Raw genomic sequence first — 18,191 nt, forward strand, 5'->3', positions numbered from 1 at the left:
ATTACTTTTTCAAATTACCTGTTGCCCAGGTTATGCCTTTTCTTTTCAGACATGAAATGGGAGGCCTGAGGAGGCATTCTCATGTGGTATGAGGACCACGTGTGAACCGTGGCTCCAGAAAGAACAAAAGATTTGACTTGTGCAGGCAGGGAAGATGTGTTTTGAAAGAGCTATAATCAGTTCAGGAAGTTGGATTTACTGCTTGAGCTCATAGCTTTCAACTATCCAGGTTGGGGAGAAAAAGAAAAAGTACCACAAAGGATATTACAAGCAGAAGAATCAATGACAAAACAACCACTTCAGACACAGGCAATATCTAATGGGAAGGAGGAAGCATGACTATTTCCAACTTAGGACCACCACTCATTTTAATTTTCCTTCCTCAGAATGTCCACCAGAGCTTGCAGCAGCCGGTCATCCCTGTGCTTGTAAGGTTTCGTGTTATAGAAAACATCAACGTAGTCATTATACAGACTATCCTCAGAGTCTTTAAGCTGGGAAGGTTTGTTCAGCCTTTCCAGGGCTTCATAGAAATTTTCGTAAGGGATGTTGAGCTTTGCACTTGGAGACTTCTTTGGTGATTGCTTTGGGGGTGAGTTTTTGCTGAAAGCGCTTTGTAGGAGTTGTAGCATGGCCTCAGAAGGGGCTCCCTCTGCCAGCTCATCCCTTCTGCCCCCCACACTGCTGCTGCTGGGGCTTTTGGATGCCAGAGGGTTCTCATTCAGGTTCTCTTGTGTGGGCTGCTCCTGAAACACAGAAAGCCACCGGCAAAGGGGAGAAGGCTCATTATTTAGGAGCAGGCAAGGCAGCTGCAGCACACGCCCACTGCCTGCCCCTCGAGAGGCAGTCTGGGGAGCCGAGAGAGTACAAGGCTTGGATTCACACTAACTCGGAGTTCAATCCTCATTTTCTCATTTACTGAGGCACCTTTGGCACCTTTTTAATCTCCGTGAACTTCTCCTGTAAAATGGCAATTAGAATCCCTCCATTTCTGGTGGTTTTGAAGACTGAACGAGATGATGTATGTAAGCGCTCATACCTATCGGTCTCCTTCACTTGTCAGCCTGCTGTAGTAGAATTCATGTTAGGGAATTTAACAATATTGAATTCATTAATTTTAATGTCTGAATTCTGGATGAAAAAATAAATTTTAAAAGATAGTAGGGTTTCATCCTATGAAAAAGAAGCAGTTTACCACTCCCACTCCCTTTCCTCCCACCCATGTTTTGGGAAGGAGCTGATAATAAAATAGGTAATAACTCGTACAGAGGCGCCAACAGTGCTGTCGTGTGGGAACAGCTTTCTAGAGGCCTCTGGCTCTGTCAGGAGCTGCCCTTTCAGCCTCTGAGTTGTCAGAAGGGACCTGGGAAGAGACTGGGGTGGTGGGCGGGGAAGGGGGGAACTGGAGAAATCAGAGAAGCGGCTCTTTGTCAACTGTTGTGGAAGCATTTCAATATTTTAACAGCCAAAGGGTCCTGTTAATACCCTTTAAGGAATCTTGGAGGAAGAAATACCCACAAGGTCCACCTGCCTCCAGAACTGGGAAGAGGGGGCCTCCAAGGTGGAGTCCCAGAGGAAAGCTATTCTGCAGAATATAAATGGGGCCATAATATGAGCTGAGGCCTTCTCACAGCTAGTTTATAAATTTCTTGAATAAATAATGTCTTTGTACCTTCCAAACACCCATCACAGAGCCAGGCCTATTCAGGGAAGGACATTCTGGAAATTCTGATAACCTACCTACTACATCTGAGGCACTGCGCTAGAGGCCTGGGGGATACAGAGATAAAGAAAATGTGCTTTCTGCCCACCATCTGATAAGGGAGAAGCCAGCAGCCTCAGTAGGCTGAGACCTAGGAATGTAACTGACTGACTTTAGCTTTCCTTGGCAATTTTCTGAGAGAAACTGATTCTATAGCTCCCCTTGGAGTTGCCAAGAAGTGTCAGTTAAGGAATTAGTAAAGAGAAGCCTGCATGATTTGGTCACTTGAGCCTTGGTCTTCTTTCTGTAAAATGGACATATTGAGGTCTATCCTCTCTAGGTTACAAGGATTATAAGTTAAATGAGACAATGTGAAAAATGCTTACAAACTAGGTGCAATACAAATGTTAGCTATATGTGATCATACAAAAAGACAGCTCTCTTTAAAATTTGATATTGTTATAAGTGGAGAAAATTCATGTTAGAGAACTGAATAATTTTGAATTCATTAATTTTAATTTCTAACTTTTGGATAAAAGAATAAATGAGTGAAACAATTTCCTGTGGAAAATAAACAGTTTACTCCTACTCCCTTTCCTCCCAACCCATGTTTGATTCACTTCCTGCCTAAAAGTTAGGGGCAGCTTCACCCACTACGTTGTCTACTACAGTTCACAAAAGAACATGCCAGTAAGAACAGAGCCACACAGACCTCCCCCGAATCCACCATCTTCTCCACCCCTCTTCGGTCATTCTGAACGGTGTTGTAGGACGTGTACACTCGGGGCTGTTTCATGTGTTCTGGTTGAGAAGAGGTCCCATGCAGAATTAGCTTCCAGTTCACAATTCTTCCTTCATTTTGCATTCTTCCAGACTAATGAATAAGCATACATAATTTTAGTGTATGTTCTGAGCAATATAAACTCCTTCAAAATAGCTAAATTTTATAGTTTAATTTTAAAATTCTGTGCATTTCATGTGTAGAGCTCTGGGTACAAAGACATAAATCACTGGACTCACTCTTGCTATGAAAATAGATAGTTGACAGGTTCAAAGATTTAAAAACTGATTAATTGCCTTCAATTAAAAAAGGAGAACTCTCTACGTGAACCTTCTTTTCTATATTGGGTGTGTCCTTGAAAAGTTGACTGTATCTTATATAATGAGAATTATATTTATCAATTATCAACTTGTAGAAACATTCCATTGGAAAAAAAAAATGTCTGCAGAGTAATCTAAATAGCCTTCAGCATTAAGCAGTCCTTAAGAACTGTATATTTATGGGAAGAGTAATAATTTTCACAGGCTCAACAATTATGTTAAAAATAATGCTGAAATCTAAAATATCTTTTAAAAAAATCTAAAATATCTTAAAAAAAAATTTAAAATTGTAGAGTCAGATTTTGCAGACTTGGTATAAAATAGTCCCATCTTGGTAAACAGATTTTCTTAGTTTCCTTATGGTGAAACTGAGTTAAAGAATGGAGGCCAAGGTCAGGAACAGGACCATAAACTAAGAATGTTTTCTTGTTCTCCCTATGGAGCAGAAATTTTTACAACTTCCATTGCTAAATCACAATTTTAGCAGTCTTTAGGTGAAAGCTATTCTCAGAGAAAAAAAAGTAACAATGACTGTAGAATTTTTATTAATTTAATTAACATCTCCAGTAATTTAAAATCATTTATTTTTAAAAAGTTATCTAGACATTGAATCTGGTGCTACTGCTACTTATAACACTGCTATCTCAGCATAACTTGGACCCGAAAAACCATTCATTTATACGCTCACCTATAGAAAATGCTGGAGAAATGATATAAAAATAAATAATTCAACTGTATTTGGCTTTTTGCTCAGACACTTTATTTTTGGGACTGTGTGTTACAATTATAGATGAAAATCAGAGTGTTAGCAAACAGAAAGAAAACTGAGAAATGCTTTTGTTTCATAACTGAAACAAAACAAAAGAAGTCATATTAAATAAGATATGTTATCTAACAAGTAAGCTACTTTTAAATAGCCACTGCAGTAAATATTGGTAAGAGTTCTGTCATATGACCCCAGCAGAGTGTCATAGCAAAGTTGGTGTAGCATTTAACTATGGTTGTGAATACAGCTGATTCTGGTGGCTGAGTAGGTCATGTGGCTGGCTGTGTTCTGACATGGGTATATTTGGATTTGCCCCACAGTCTGTCACATTGTGTATCAAAATATCTTTTCTTCCTTCTTATATGGCTGGTGCCTGATTTTTTAAAATTTATTTTCTATATAGCCAAGTGGGCAAAGCTTGAAACACTAAACTTTCTCCTTACTTCTATAAGGAGTGATCAAATTTCCTTTGGGTCCTTGCTTATGCACTAACTTTAGAAGTGCTTCAGAATATTTAAAAGTGAGCTTGTGGTTCTGTATCCTTTCATTCATACTTACAATGTCTGTAATTCCCAAAGTCCAAGTGCCTATGGGATTCTCTCCCCATGTGTGAACAGACATGAAGTCCCAATTCTTAAAGCCATTAGGAGATGTATCCCGCTCTCTTTCAGCCAACAGTACGGTGCTGGTTCCTGTTTTCATGCAAGAATCACAAATTAACAAGTGTCCTAACAGATCTGATAGTAGGACACACTTTAGCATTTGATAACTGAAAATGGAAGCAGGGAAAAACTAGCCCTCTTAATTTTCCCTTTGAGTATAATACCAGGATGGAGACATTCTCAGGAAATAAAAAATGTTTTTATTCACAGTACTTAGTGCATTGCCTGACATATAATAAGTTGTCAATAAATATTGTAGAAAAATAAATAATGGATGAATATATTGAGTAAGGTTTATCTGAATAAGGAGAACTCAGAGAACTATGTTTATGAACTACCTTAAAGAAGAGCATCAAAGACCTAACATACATATTAATGGAACTATCATTTTGAAATTTAAGAGGAATTTTTGAAAATTTAATAGGTGCCTGAGTCTATAATGTAGCATAGACATAATAAAATAAAGCCATATATAATTTAATCTCTTGTCATATAAAAGCTACTAGTAAGAGTAGTTTACTATTAAGAGTAATTACTCTAAATTTTCAAATCCAAGTACTCTATAGATCAATAAATAATATTTTTAAGAGAAAGTGCCAAATGAACTATAGGGCCATTAATGAAAAAGCATTCTGCCAATATTTCAGGCCAATTCCAAGGTATTAAGGAAGCATAATTCCAGAATTAACAGAACTTACTCCAAACCTCTAGGAAGTTCATATCCTGGAAGGACATTATAGAGATAGTTCATCTTTCTCATACATCACTTATGGGAATTAAATTTAGTCAGTTGAATCCTACTAAAACATGAAAAAGGATTAGGACAGCTTCACCTGGTTGGATCGTGGTTTATGTTTCACAAGCTCTTTACCATCTATGATCTTTTCTGACTTAGTAACCTTTCAGGAAAGGACAAATGTCCATATATCATATCATATGCCTTAATCATATAATTGTGGAAAATTTGTTAGTCTCCTCAACTCTCTTTCATGGATCAGAATTCTCAGTTTTTCCACTTAATTCCTTGGATGAGACTGATGTATCTGTCAGCTTAATTATTAGAGTAACTTTCACTAGTGTGTTACCTGAGAGAAATGAATGATAGATCAGTGACCTGGGATAATGAGCACAGTTTGAAAATGCATAACTCAGAAGGGTTTATTAATTGGTATTATTTGAATAGGCCTCATTCTTTGCTTATCTAAGGATCAGTTTGAATGAGCAGAGCAGAGTTCTGATGCAAAAAAAAAAAAACCAAACAAACATATTTTTTAAGACCTGAAAGTATCTATGGGAAGACTTAGGTCTATATATAAACAAAAATCAATCATTGATTTGAAATCATTTAATTTATACTGAAAAATTTAAACACATAATTTAGAAGAAATTGAATTTCTTTTTTTTTTTTTTTTTTGAAATTTACCAGCAGCAGAAGTGAGGGTGACATGAAGGTCTCCTCTGCGGGAATATTCAATTGTTGCTTCAAATTGCACATGTTCCAGTGACTTGATAGCATTTTCTTGTCCTTCACAAGCTCTTGTTGGAATTTCTATGATAACTTCTCCATTAGCTTTCAGGGCTCTAAATACATTAAAGAATCATCACTGAACAAAGTGTATCTCTTCTGCCTTGCATTTTATGGAAATATGTACACAACACTCTTAAGGAGATACTCAGCTAGGCTTGTTGTCTCTCTCTATTATGAGTAGAACCCAATTCAGGATTAGGTATAAAGTAATGTTAATGCACAAGAAAATGATAAGGTTTTTCTGGAAATAGAAAAAAAAATTCTACAATTTATATGGAACCACAAAAAACTATACATAGCCAAATCAACCCCAAGAAAGAAGATCAAAGCTGGAGGAATCACACTTCCTAATTTCAAAATATAATACAAAGCTACAGCAATCAAAACAGTATGGTACTGAAGAAAAAAAAAGAAAAGCACTAATTCGAAAAGATACATGCACCCCAGTGTTCATAGCACCGTTATTTACAATTGCCAAGATATGGAAGCAGCTTAAGTGTCCATCAACAGATAAATGGATAAAGACGATGTGATACACACACACACATACGATGGAATACTAACCAGCCATAAAAAAAAAAATGAAATTTTGCCATTTGCAACAACATGGCTGGACTTGGTGAGTACTATGCTAAGTGAAATAAGTCAGAGAAAGACAAATACTGTATGATATCACTTATATGTGGAATCTAAAATACGCAACAAACTAGTAAATATAACAAAAAGGAAACAGACTCACAGATATAGAGAACAAACTAGTGATTACCAGTGTGGAGAGGGAAGTGGAGGGGCAATACAGGGGTAGGGGATTAAGAGGTATAAACTCTTAGGTATAAAATAAGCTATAAGGGTATATTGTACAACACAGGGAATATAACCAATATTTTATAATAATTATAAATGGAGTATAAACTTTAAAAATTGTAAATCACTATATTTTACATCTGTAACTTATATAATATTGTACATCAACTATACTTCAAAAGAAAAAAAGTATAGTACTGGCATAAAGACAGAAATACAAGCCAATAGAACAGAATAGAGATCCCAGAAATAAACCCACCCATTAGACCTAAAACTGTAAAACTCCTAGAAGAAAACATAGGGAAAAAGCTTCATGACATTGGTCTTGGCATTGATTTAATGGATATGACATTAAAAGCACAGGCAGCACACACACACAAAATAAACGAGTAGGACTACATCAAACTAAAAAGCCTCTGCACAGCAAAGGAAACAATCAAACTGAAATGGCAACCTTCAGAATGGTAGACAATATCTGATAAAGGGTTAATCTCTAAAATATATAAGAACTTCTACAACTCAATAGCAAAAAAACCAACAACCTGATTCAAAAATGAGCTAAGGACGTGAATCAACATTTCTCCAAAGAGGACATACAAATGACCAACAGGTATGTGGAAAAAAAAAAAGTTTACCATCATTAATCATCAGGGAAATGCAAATCAAAACCCAAATCAAAACACCTGTCAAGAGTCAGATGACTTACTGAAAAAAAAAAGACAAATGTTGGTGAGTATGTGGAGAAATTGGAGCCCTTGCACAATTGGTGGGAGTGCAAAATGGTGCAGCCACTATGGAAAACAGTATGAAGTTTCCTAAAAAAAATAAAACTGCCATATGATCCAGCAGTCTCACTTCTGGATATTTATCAAAAGAATTGAAATCAGGATCTCAAAGAGATATTAGCACTCCCATGTTCATTGTAGTATTATTCACAATAGCCAAGATGTGGAAACAGCCTAGATATTCATCAACAGATGAATGGATAAAGAATATGTAATATTCCATACATACAATGGAATATTAGCTTTAAAAAAGAAGGAAATTCTGCTTTATGTGACAATATGGGTACAACTTGAGGACATTGTGCTGAGTGAATAACAGGTAGATAAATATTGCATGATTCTACTTATATGAGGTATCTAAAATTCATAGAATCAAAGAGTGGAACATTGGTTGCCTGAGGCTTGTGGGGGGAATGGAGAGTTCCTAATCACTGGGCATAAAGTTTAAGTTAAGCAAGATAAATAAGTTCTAGAGATCAGCTACACATTGTACCTATAGTTAACAATTATGTATTGTACACTTAAAATTTAAGAGAGTAGATCTCATGTTAAGAGTTCTTAACACAAATAAAAAGGGAAAAAAGGAAAACAAATGTTAAGGAAGACACAGATACTTAAATACAATGCTATTTGCCGTGGCATTGAGTTCAAGCAGATTTGCCTTATACCCATCAAAAAGTGGTCCAATACTGAAATATACCCTCTTAAGAAATGATTTTCTCTCCCTAATGCAGGCCCTCCAAGCCTCCCACCCTTGGGTATTTTGTGTGAGTGGGTCTTCAGTGTAACTGCAGTTGCCTTGATACCAGATTCTGCTTCCGTAGCTAGACTTAGTGGGAGAGGTGTAGTCTAATTGAAAGCCATATGATAAAAGATCCTTCACGGAAGGAAAGTCATGAATCACAAAGCACTGTGGCATGAAGCGAGGTTCTTTTGGAAGTAGGTTTGGGGTAACACTGGTTGGCAAGTACTGCATTTCATCAATTCTCAGATGCATTAAAAAAAACATTTTAACATCTTTGAATTTGGAATGAATATTAAAAAACTGATGGTTGGTAATAGTTTAATTGGCAATGATTTTTCTTAGTGATATATAAAACAATGGTGCACATTAACTTACTGCTATCTGGTTGGTAGGCTATGAGAGGAAAATACAAATATGGTAACATGATTTGCAAATCTTTGATCTCTGTGATTCCTTATGGACACACAGGAGACACTGACAAATGCCATCTCCATCTACTTCAGAAGGGTAGGTGAGAAAAATTAGGCAGAGTGACAAACATTATACTCAAATAGTGCCATGGGCACCCATTTGTTTAAAATTCCTGGAGACACTTACCTGGGCTCAAAGTCATTGTCTTTTACAACACACTCCTTCTTCTCAGGCACACTGCTCCAGGTCCTGGGATCAGCTAAATCCACCAGAGCTTTGGCATTTAGCAACCCGAATCCAAATCGACTATTCACCATCAAGCCTGCTCCATTCTTTTTCCAACCAGGGTTATTGGCCAGTGGGTCATACTCAGAGGTCCAGACAACCAAGTGCTGCATATCTCGCCAGGTGAGATTTGGACTGGAGAGGAAGTGACCCAAAGAATCTTTCAGGGACAAAAAGAAGTTTCCTTGCAAAAGCAAGTGCTAAAAACAATCATCTCCATCCAGAGATGATGAGGTATCTTCTGCAACTGTACTTATATAATTTTTGTGTGTATCACTATTGGTATGTCTTTCATTCCTAATTAAAAATACAGTCTTGAAAACTTCTCCTCATACCGCATAAGTTAAGATCTTAGCATGAGTAAAATTGGTTTTCAGCATTGTAGAAAGGTAGAACTTGGCCCCTGATTCCTATGTACTTACATTTAACTGGAGCAAAAATTAAAAATGACAGCACTTCCTTTGTGCCCTCCAATCTTCTGCTGTTCATTAACAGCCTTAGTATTTTCAGCATTATGAACCCCCAGTTGAGCTTTTGACTTCCTTCTTAGGAAGACTCAGATCTAGACATGGGCTGGCTACCTACTCTTAAATATTTTTTATCTCTTTTCTTTATATAGCAAAAGTGTCAAGAAGCTCTTAGCTACTTGAGATCATTCTTACAAGGCACCATGCTGAATAGTGTGGGGATATTCAAGGAGGTAGTTCATGTTTTTAAGAAGTGTACAATCAAGTAAAGAAACTAAGTCTTTCAATAACTATAATATATCTGTTGAATGCTGTATTCATAGCATAATGTATTGTAGAACTTTGAAGAGAAAGAATTCTTTTGGGATGGAAAGATCTAGGAAGGCTTTTCTAGGAGGAAATATTTGAGTTGATCTTTAAAGGATGGGTAGAATGTCAAAAAGTGGAAAGAGAGAGAACAGGGGATGAGGCAATGGGTCAAAACCTCTGACGGGGGAAGGATAGGATGTGGCCACAGTACAGTGAATAGTCTGGTTTACTGGAGCAAGGAAGAGGTGAGCAGGAGTACTGAGCCAGATGGTGAGGACCTTGAATGCCAGGAAAAGGAGCTTATACTTTATCGTTTGGGCAAGGGGGAGCCATCGAGGATTTTTGAGCAAGGAAATGGTATAATGAGGAGTCTTGGCAAAATTAATTTAGCAGCAATATAAAGATAAATCAGAGATGCATGGGATTGTCAGGTCTGTTATAATGAATATGAAACCTTCCCTGATCACCCTATTTAAGATTTCAATTCTCCCCAAATACTCCTGAGCTCTCTTATCTTGCTACACTTTATTTTTCTTTTATAGTGCTTATCATCTTCTAACATACTGAGCAACTCATTTGCTTTGTGTATTATTAATGTCTGTCTCCCCTGCTAGAATCAGCTGGGAGAAGGGCTGAGATTTTTATCCATCTTGTTCTCTGATGTATACCAAGCACTCAGAAGAATGCCAGGCACAGGGTATATATGCTGGGTAAATATCGGTTGGTTGGATGATTGAATGTGTCTAAGTGTTAACTAGCCTTAAATACAATTTTAAAACTTACTGCTATTAGTCATTAGAGTCTTTCATGATCTCAAGCTTTTCCTTAGCTTTGAGACCTGCATTGTTTCTATCAAGCCAATCAAGCATTATTTATTAAATAATAAATGCCTAAGTGTTGAGTCTTCAAGGTTTCTATCTTACCACTAGGTTGTGAAACAACCATCAGGGGAATCTGGCTCAACTTGCTATCTTCTCCCCAGAGCCCATAATGGACTGGTTTAACAATCCCCTGGTGACAAGCAAGAGGCAATACACATTCCTAAACACTGAGGAGTCGGTTGCTGGCTAAAAGCCTCGTCCTCATCATAAGCACTGCAAAGGCTCTATCTGGTGGGCCTCAGGGGGAAGCTGTCCTCTCTCCACACCAACCTGAGTGCACAGCCCGTGCATCACCATCTCTGAAGGGAGCTGTAGTCAAGGACTCAGGCCTTCCTCCCCCATCAAGCTCTTCCCATATTTACATTCCTAGGCCCTGCGCCTTCATTCCTAGGTCTCCTTATCTGAGGCCTTGGGCAAAGCTCTTCTTCAGGCACCTCAGCCAAGGCCTCCTAATGGGGGGAGGAGAAGGAACCTTGAAGATACTTCTCCCCACTCTGACTCAGTACCCAGTACTTCTCCACTCTGAGCCTTCCCCCTCACCCCACCCCACCCCAGAGTCCATAAAACTACCAGAGCCTTCTGATGGGGCTTCCTCAACAGTGAGACAACCCCCATGTCCATGTTTTCACCTGACCATCACCTGGTGCACCTTTCCATGGGGGAAAATGGAATAGGGAGAGTCAGTGTTTTCTCTGGTTTTAGACTCTGGCCTTTACCATCACAGTAAGTGATGAAAGGCTTAACTCTTTCATTTTTGGTCTGTTGCTGTAAAGCTACTCTGACCCCTGGCAGCTCAATATGCTTTCTCTCTGCTCAGCTGAGCTCCTGACAGACAACACAGAGAGTGACTGATAAAGGCCTAAACCTACTGAATCAAAATATCTGAGGATAGAGCATGATTTTGTATGTATATTTGACAAAACTGTCTAGGCAGTTTTATGTTATACCTAAAATAATAGGAGTTGGAAGAAAGAATACAAGCATAGAACTAATTAAGACAATTAAGGGTCAGAATAGGGAGTAATAGAAGGCACATTAAATTATATTCTACTGCCAAAGACCTGTGTGACCTTAAGCAAACCACTTCATCTCCCTGGGCCTGAGTGGACTCATCTATAAGATGAGTTGTTGAGTATGACAATCTTGAAAATTCCGTATTATTCAGAACTCCAATCTGCCCAATATCATATATACTTCATTGTAGATCTTGTTTCCCACACTGAGGAATAATTAACTAGCTGAGCAGAAATGGCTTATTTTCTGAATGTGGAAACTAGTTCTGGCCCATATGGCACTTTATTGAAATTCTTGCTTCCAGTCTTTTAAAGAGAGTTTTAGGTAAAAGCCTCTTATCAAGGAGGTCTCTGGGCAACACACCAATTTCCCACTTGGACTCTCAGTGTGGGCAGGTGTGTGTGTGTGTGTGTAGGTTGGGATGAGGATATGTAGTAAGGGGGCATGGTCTTGATAATCATGATAATCAAACACAAAGCAGATTTTCTACATTAGTTAGAGAATTTGTTTTTTATTTAGTTGCAGATTTTATTGTTTTTTAATTTTCTTTTACCTATTCTTTGCAAAATATTCAGAGGCTTCATTGTCATGCAATTAGGAAAATTAAGCCTATTTTTCATTTGAGTGATTGCATTTCATAAATGAAAAGGAGCTTCTAACAATAGTGCATCTCATTCCTGACAGTCTTCCTCTGTTAATTAGCATCTCACTCCTCAATGGCATCCAGAATAATTAAATTTTTTAAAACTACATTGGGTTGCTAATCAAGGATGTGTTTATAGAAAATAAGGGCTTTGGAATTAAACACTGAAATTAAGCATTGCTTCTAATTAGAAGAGTGTAGGTAAAGTAATCTGGAGACAAAATTCTAAGGTGAAAAATCTTAAAGGCTACGTGGTTGAGCCTCTAATCACAATTAGATAAGCCTAGGTGTTGAAGATTTTCTAACCTAGAGACTTTCCAACATTTCACAATCCACTGAGTCAAGGATTTCTTTGATGTGATTTATCCAAAGGTTTCATGCAACTTTGAAAGTCCATTTCCCATCCTCTAACCTTTAATGAAAACAGAAGATTGGTTCATCTGTTTGTTTAATACCTCCAAAGGTGTGAAGGGATTCAATGTTTCACTTTTTGCTCTTTATTAAAAATTATTCTGATTCTTTGCTCTCCCCTCAAAAGACAGGTTACTGTCTGCCATCTTTCTTAAGTATAATTGTACCACAGGCATTTATCTAAGGAATTCCTGTCTCTCTTAGTGTGTGTGTGTGTGTGTGTGTGTGTGTGTGTGTATTATTATATATATATATATATATTTCCAGGATATGCCTATTAAGTATCCTAATGGGTCTCTTCACAGTCACAGCCCAATGAGGTTGTAGGAAAATACAGTTGTAAGGTAACCCTTCATAGCAGCTGTTTCTCAAATTTTGGCTAAGCTACCAGCATAAACATTGCCTGGAATATCAGAAACTTCTGAATCTGAGTCGCTGGCAACTGGACCCAGGAATCTACAAACTAAATAAACACCCAAGGTGATGACTGTATGCTGGTGTTTGAGAAACACTCTTCTAGGGAAGGAAAATATTCCTCTATACATTTGATCCAGAAACTATTCTTTGAGCCAGAAATCATTCTTTCTCCTTCCCTCTCCTCTTCCCATTCCCCAGACTCCCATATTTAATGCAGCATAGTAAGTAGTCTGCATGACAGGAGCCTTTTATTCAGAATTCATAAATATGAGTTAAGATGTTTCTTTATCAGTCTCAATCTTCTTAACTCCTCTTTCTGTGAGGGGATGAAATTTCCCCTCCCTCACAGGACTATAGGAGGCAGTGTCCTGTAGCTGCTGGTAGTACAGGCTTTGGGGTCAGACAGACCTAAGTTTGAATCTTTTGTGGGATCTTGGTTACATTTCTCAACCTCTCTAAGTCTCAGTGTCTTCCTTAGTAAAATGCAATTAATAATTTCTGTGTCACAAGACTGTTGTAAGGATTAGAGTTGGTATTGTCTATAAAGAGGTTAGCACAGTGTCTGGCCATGGTAAGAGCCTGAAAAATACTGAATGTTATTATTCTTGATAAATTTAGCCCAGAGTTGTTCTTCAGTCTCCATAGTTGTTCCTTGAGGAGAAGCACATGGTTAAATGATTCTTCCAATCTTGATTGTCTAGGGACTCTTCTAGAAATTCTGGCATTCAGATTTTCTGAAATAGTCATTTTGGTATAGACAGTTGAATGGAGCTAAGAAAACTGCCCATTTGAGAACAGACATCCCGATAATCTGTATGTACTTTGGCAGGAAGTTTATAAATGTTAAGATAGATTATGGCCATCTTACTGATGATTGAATCAAAATGAAAAGAATTAAATTCTTATTACATGCACCAGGGAGATCATAGACTCTTAATGTCTCTTAAATCATGAGCAGCGTGAGAATCTGATGGAACCTACAAACCATTCCCCCCAAAATGCCAGACACGCACTCTCAAACATTTCTGCATCTAGTTTCAAAGAAGTTCATGGACCCCATGTATTTCATAACAATCCATGGAGCCCCTGCTTTATAAATAGTCCATTAGGAATTAACTGAGATTAATGAGGCTAGATCATTCTTAGATCACTTTCTCCTTATACAGAAATAGAAGGTTTGAAATTTTAGAAGTTAGAGATTACACTTTTAAAATTTCAGTTCTTAGTCAAAATAACATTACATCTGTTCAGCTAGATGGGTGTTTCTACTATTCTGGTCACTAGACAAGGATGGGCTAGGTCTGGCTAGTTACATTTGCATGCATCTGATAGGTGTTGGGTAGGGAAGACAACATTTTAAGGATGGTTTTCTTTTAAAAGCTCCCTGGAGCTAAAAGCTTGTATCCTAAAATCATAAATATCATGATCTTGTTTCACTACCTGTGTGTAACTACTTGCCTTTATAGGACCTTATTTCTTTCACTCTGGTCCTCTTACCACCAACCTCAGCAATTCATGTTAGATGATCTATATATGCTGATACCTTCAGTTTCAAACTGGAGGATTTTATAAAGGGAAAAGGTTTGAAAAAAATGATCTGATCTGACCCCTCCATTCTATAGATGATAAATTGAGCCCTCTTAATTTGCCTAAGGTCACATAGCTAGTGATACACCTAGAACTTGAAGCCAGGTGTTCCTTGCACTTTTCACTGCTTAGATTATCTTTCCTCAAATTTGGTTTGGGTCTGCTGATGCCAGTCATAGCTTGTGTCTTTAGACTTTGCCCTCTGTCCATCCCCTTCCTGTTACAACTGGACTCAGATTCTGAACATAGCTTTTCTGTTGGATTCAAGAGCTTCAGATTTCCCTGTTTCTGATTGGGCATCTGGATTTGCTCTTCCTTTATCAGTATCTTTCCAGCCCCTCCAAGTAGGTAGACTCTTGATACAAGCCTTACTAGGCCTATCTTTCTTAGCCGCTGTGGCCGTTTCATAGCTGAGATACCAGGGACTAAACCACAACTCCACAGGTGGCTCCAGGCCTCCTGGAACGATGCTGGACTCTCCTCAGCAACTGCAGGGCTTTTCCAGCTATGGCCGGGGCCAAGGAGTTCTGTTCTTCTACTACTGTGAACCTCACCTCACCTACTGAACATGACATGAAGGAACTGCTTTGTCCTCTCTGTAGAGAATATGGATGTTCTTCTAAGATAACTTCCTTTTTAGGAAGGATAATAGTAATTTACAAGTTTTAACACTTCCTCTATCATGCAACCATAGCACCTGACTTAACATTTAAAGATTTCTCACCACACAACATCAGAACATTTTTTCCTCTGTATTAAGTATTAGACTATTGAATAACAATTATGAAGGGAAAAATGTTGCTAAATCTCTTTTTTGGTAACATACACTAAAATAAATTCCAGGGGGATTTAGAACATAAATATGGTAAAGGAACCATAATAAAAGACATATAAATAAATGTGTATATAATTTGGAGTTGTAAAGATTTTTCCGAGCGTAAAAAGGAAAAAAACCTTAAAGAGACTGACAAAGATAACTGTATACATATTAACTTCATTACATTAAAAATTACATGTAAATAAAATTAAAAGGTAAATGTCAAACTAACCAAGCATTAGTAGCTTTTCTAACTAAGGCCATAAAACAAAATCAAGGTCATAAACTATCACAGATGATAAATGGCAAAAGAATATAAAATATTGAGCTTCATTAGTAATGAAATAAAAGCATATAGAGATGAGATGCCATTTTCACCTATCAAAGTAGCAAACATTTAAAAAGATAATAAAAGTAGGTTTGATAAGGGTTTAGGAAACTGGCACTCTCACACATATACTGCTGGCGGGAATACAAAGTGGTACCGTCTTTATAGACAGTAACTTGTCAGTATGTATCAAAATCATTAAAACATGCATGCCCTTTGACCCAAAAATTCCAATCGTAAGTGTTTATCTTAAGGAAATTATCAGAAATGGTGACTAGTATCTATGGACAAGGGTGTTTGAGCATGAAATGGCCTTAATAAAATTTGCATTTATATAATGGTATACTACAAAAAGATAAAAGTCCTGTTTTTAATTCTCATGTCCCCTGATGTGTTATATCAGCTCTAGGGTGGGGCTTATATAATCTAAAAAAAAAAGGATGTTTTTTAAACTTATTATTCCTAACACTACCCACAAGAAATTATCTGGACAAAGTCTTTCTTGGTGGGAATAAACAGAAGTGAGAAGGCCTTATAGCTGAGTGGTAGGAGGACTGGAGAGGACTGAGTGGGAGGAGAGCATGAGTTTTTAAAAGTCAAGGAAGATTGCTTTAGATATGAGAAAGTGCTCTTAACATAGGTGGATTAAAAAAATTACAAAATAGTGTGTGAATTAAGATTCCAATTTTGCAAGATAAGTGTGTGTATTAAATCTACATTGAGATGTTGACAGGAAGAGAGCTTATTTTTTATTATTTTTTGTAGTTTTCCACTGTAACCATATATTCAGAAAAAAATATATGCTATGAAAAAGAAAGAGAAACAGCTTTTTACGGGTGATTAGACGCTTTCTGGGCCTTACTTTGCTTCCAGGGCCAGAGCGAAGATGCCAGCAGCCAGGGGTGCTGAGGCAGAGGTGCCTGTGTGGGTCTCTGTGCAGTCGTTGTGCAGGTCAGCACTCGTCTGAGGGGCACCAGGAAAGAAAGAAACATGGGAGAACATGTGAGGAGTGTGATCCCGTCCCCGGGGGTTAACCCCACCGAGGGCTGCATCTGTTAGGATCAGGAAGCCCAGCTGATTCGATTCCCTACTTCCTCCTCTAAACTACAGGCGGATGTTTGCCATCTGCTGATATTTTAGCTCACTCTCCTCTATATGCAACTTGTCTATAATTCTGGCATCAGAGTGCCTTTTCTGGGGATGAAGTCCTCCCACTACGAATTTTTTTTCCTCTTCTGAGATTCCCAAATGAAATGCTGTCTGTAAAAAAGGGACTGTTTCAAAATCACTGTGAATCATGCTGGCCCATTAATCATCAGGTCCATTGTGTTTGGCCTGGCATATTTAGAAATTTTGCCTCATGCACAATTCCCTTTTGCCTTCAGATTGACATTTGACTGCCTCTTCAGCACGAGGAGGTAAAGCCATCCTGATTTGGGCCACTTGAACTATTTGCACAAAACGTGTTTAGTGTGTAGTTTGCACTCACTGTTGATGTAATCTGATGGCCATGAGTTAGTGTCACATTTGTACTTTGATGAACATGGCGAGTTTTTTCAAATGACAGTGGGCTGGACTTAGATCTGGGCTCAAATTCTAAACCTGCCACTCAGTAGATGTGCCCCATGGGCAAGTCACTTGGTTTCCCCATCTGTCAAATGAGGTTGATATTTCTTGACTTATATTCTGAGGCTGAAATGAGATCCTGTCTGTGAAAGCATGTTCACACAATGTGATTGCACATAAGGAATTACCCAGGCTAATTTTAGCTTAGTGAAGAAGTTGCTGAGATGAAGGGAAGAAACCAAAGAGACTTCCGATTAGTCTGCCTTGAGGACCACAGTGTTGTTGGTTGAACAAGTACTTGGGCCAAAGGATTGCTAACAAGACACCCACCCAGGCTCTCACACTATGATTTTTAGCTAGAGATTTCAATGTGTGGGAGGGAGGTGCAAAAAAACAGTTTGTTCTATTATCACCTCCTTTGGCTTCCCACTTGGAGTCGCTGAATATCTCAAGTTCTGGTGGCCCTGTTCCTCTGGGGGCTGCGGAAGCACGGTTGCCCTTTTTACCTGTTGACGCAAGTAAGCCCCAGAGATGACTGTGCTGAGGAAGAGGTTTGCGTAAGACAAAGGCTATGTTACTGCAACCGTCTCAAATAGAATCTACCAGCTGTCTCTTCTATGGCTCATTTACCTAAGGAGGGATCCATACAAAGATGGAAATTCTTCCTCCTGCTTCACAGCAGAGTGGCTCAGATGAGGGACCGTCTATGAAGTGGTGACTCTGAAATGGACCGCAGGCCATTTTTTGAAAAGCCACTCCGAACACCCACAGGGTCATCAAGAGCCAGGGGCTGTGAATGCAAGTGGGGCACATGTCTGGTAGGCTCCTTTACAGCAGGGTATAAGATATACCTGCTGTAAAGAACCCCTAGGTAGAATGTTATTATCTCTTTGAGTAATTGAAGATATGGGCATGAGGGGTAGGCCAGGGCTTCTAAGTTGAGACCATAGTTTTACTGTCTA

General features: G+C 38.2%; 1 protein-coding gene across 1 annotated transcript in view; it reads right to left on the reverse strand.

The window, feature by feature from the left end:
• Positions 1 to 368: 368 nt before the first annotated feature.
• PCSK1 (proprotein convertase subtilisin/kexin type 1) overlaps positions 369 to 18,191 on the reverse strand; it is a 39,477-nt gene continuing 21,654 nt past the window's right edge. Inside the window, exons 9-14 of the mRNA XM_061188008.1 lie at positions 16,526 to 16,626; positions 8,691 to 8,924; positions 5,655 to 5,812; positions 4,128 to 4,261; positions 2,415 to 2,576; positions 369 to 746 (exon numbers count right to left, since the gene is read on the reverse strand). Coding sequence (XP_061043991.1) covers positions 369 to 746; positions 2,415 to 2,576; positions 4,128 to 4,261; positions 5,655 to 5,812; positions 8,691 to 8,924; positions 16,526 to 16,626 — 1,167 coding nt within the window. The remainder of the gene's footprint in view (positions 747 to 2,414; positions 2,577 to 4,127; positions 4,262 to 5,654; positions 5,813 to 8,690; positions 8,925 to 16,525; positions 16,627 to 18,191) is intronic.

The sequence above is a fragment of the Eubalaena glacialis genome, chromosome 4 (genome assembly GCF_028564815.1).
Source record: "Eubalaena glacialis isolate mEubGla1 chromosome 4, mEubGla1.1.hap2.+ XY, whole genome shotgun sequence".
NCBI lineage: Eukaryota > Metazoa > Chordata > Mammalia > Artiodactyla > Balaenidae > Eubalaena > Eubalaena glacialis.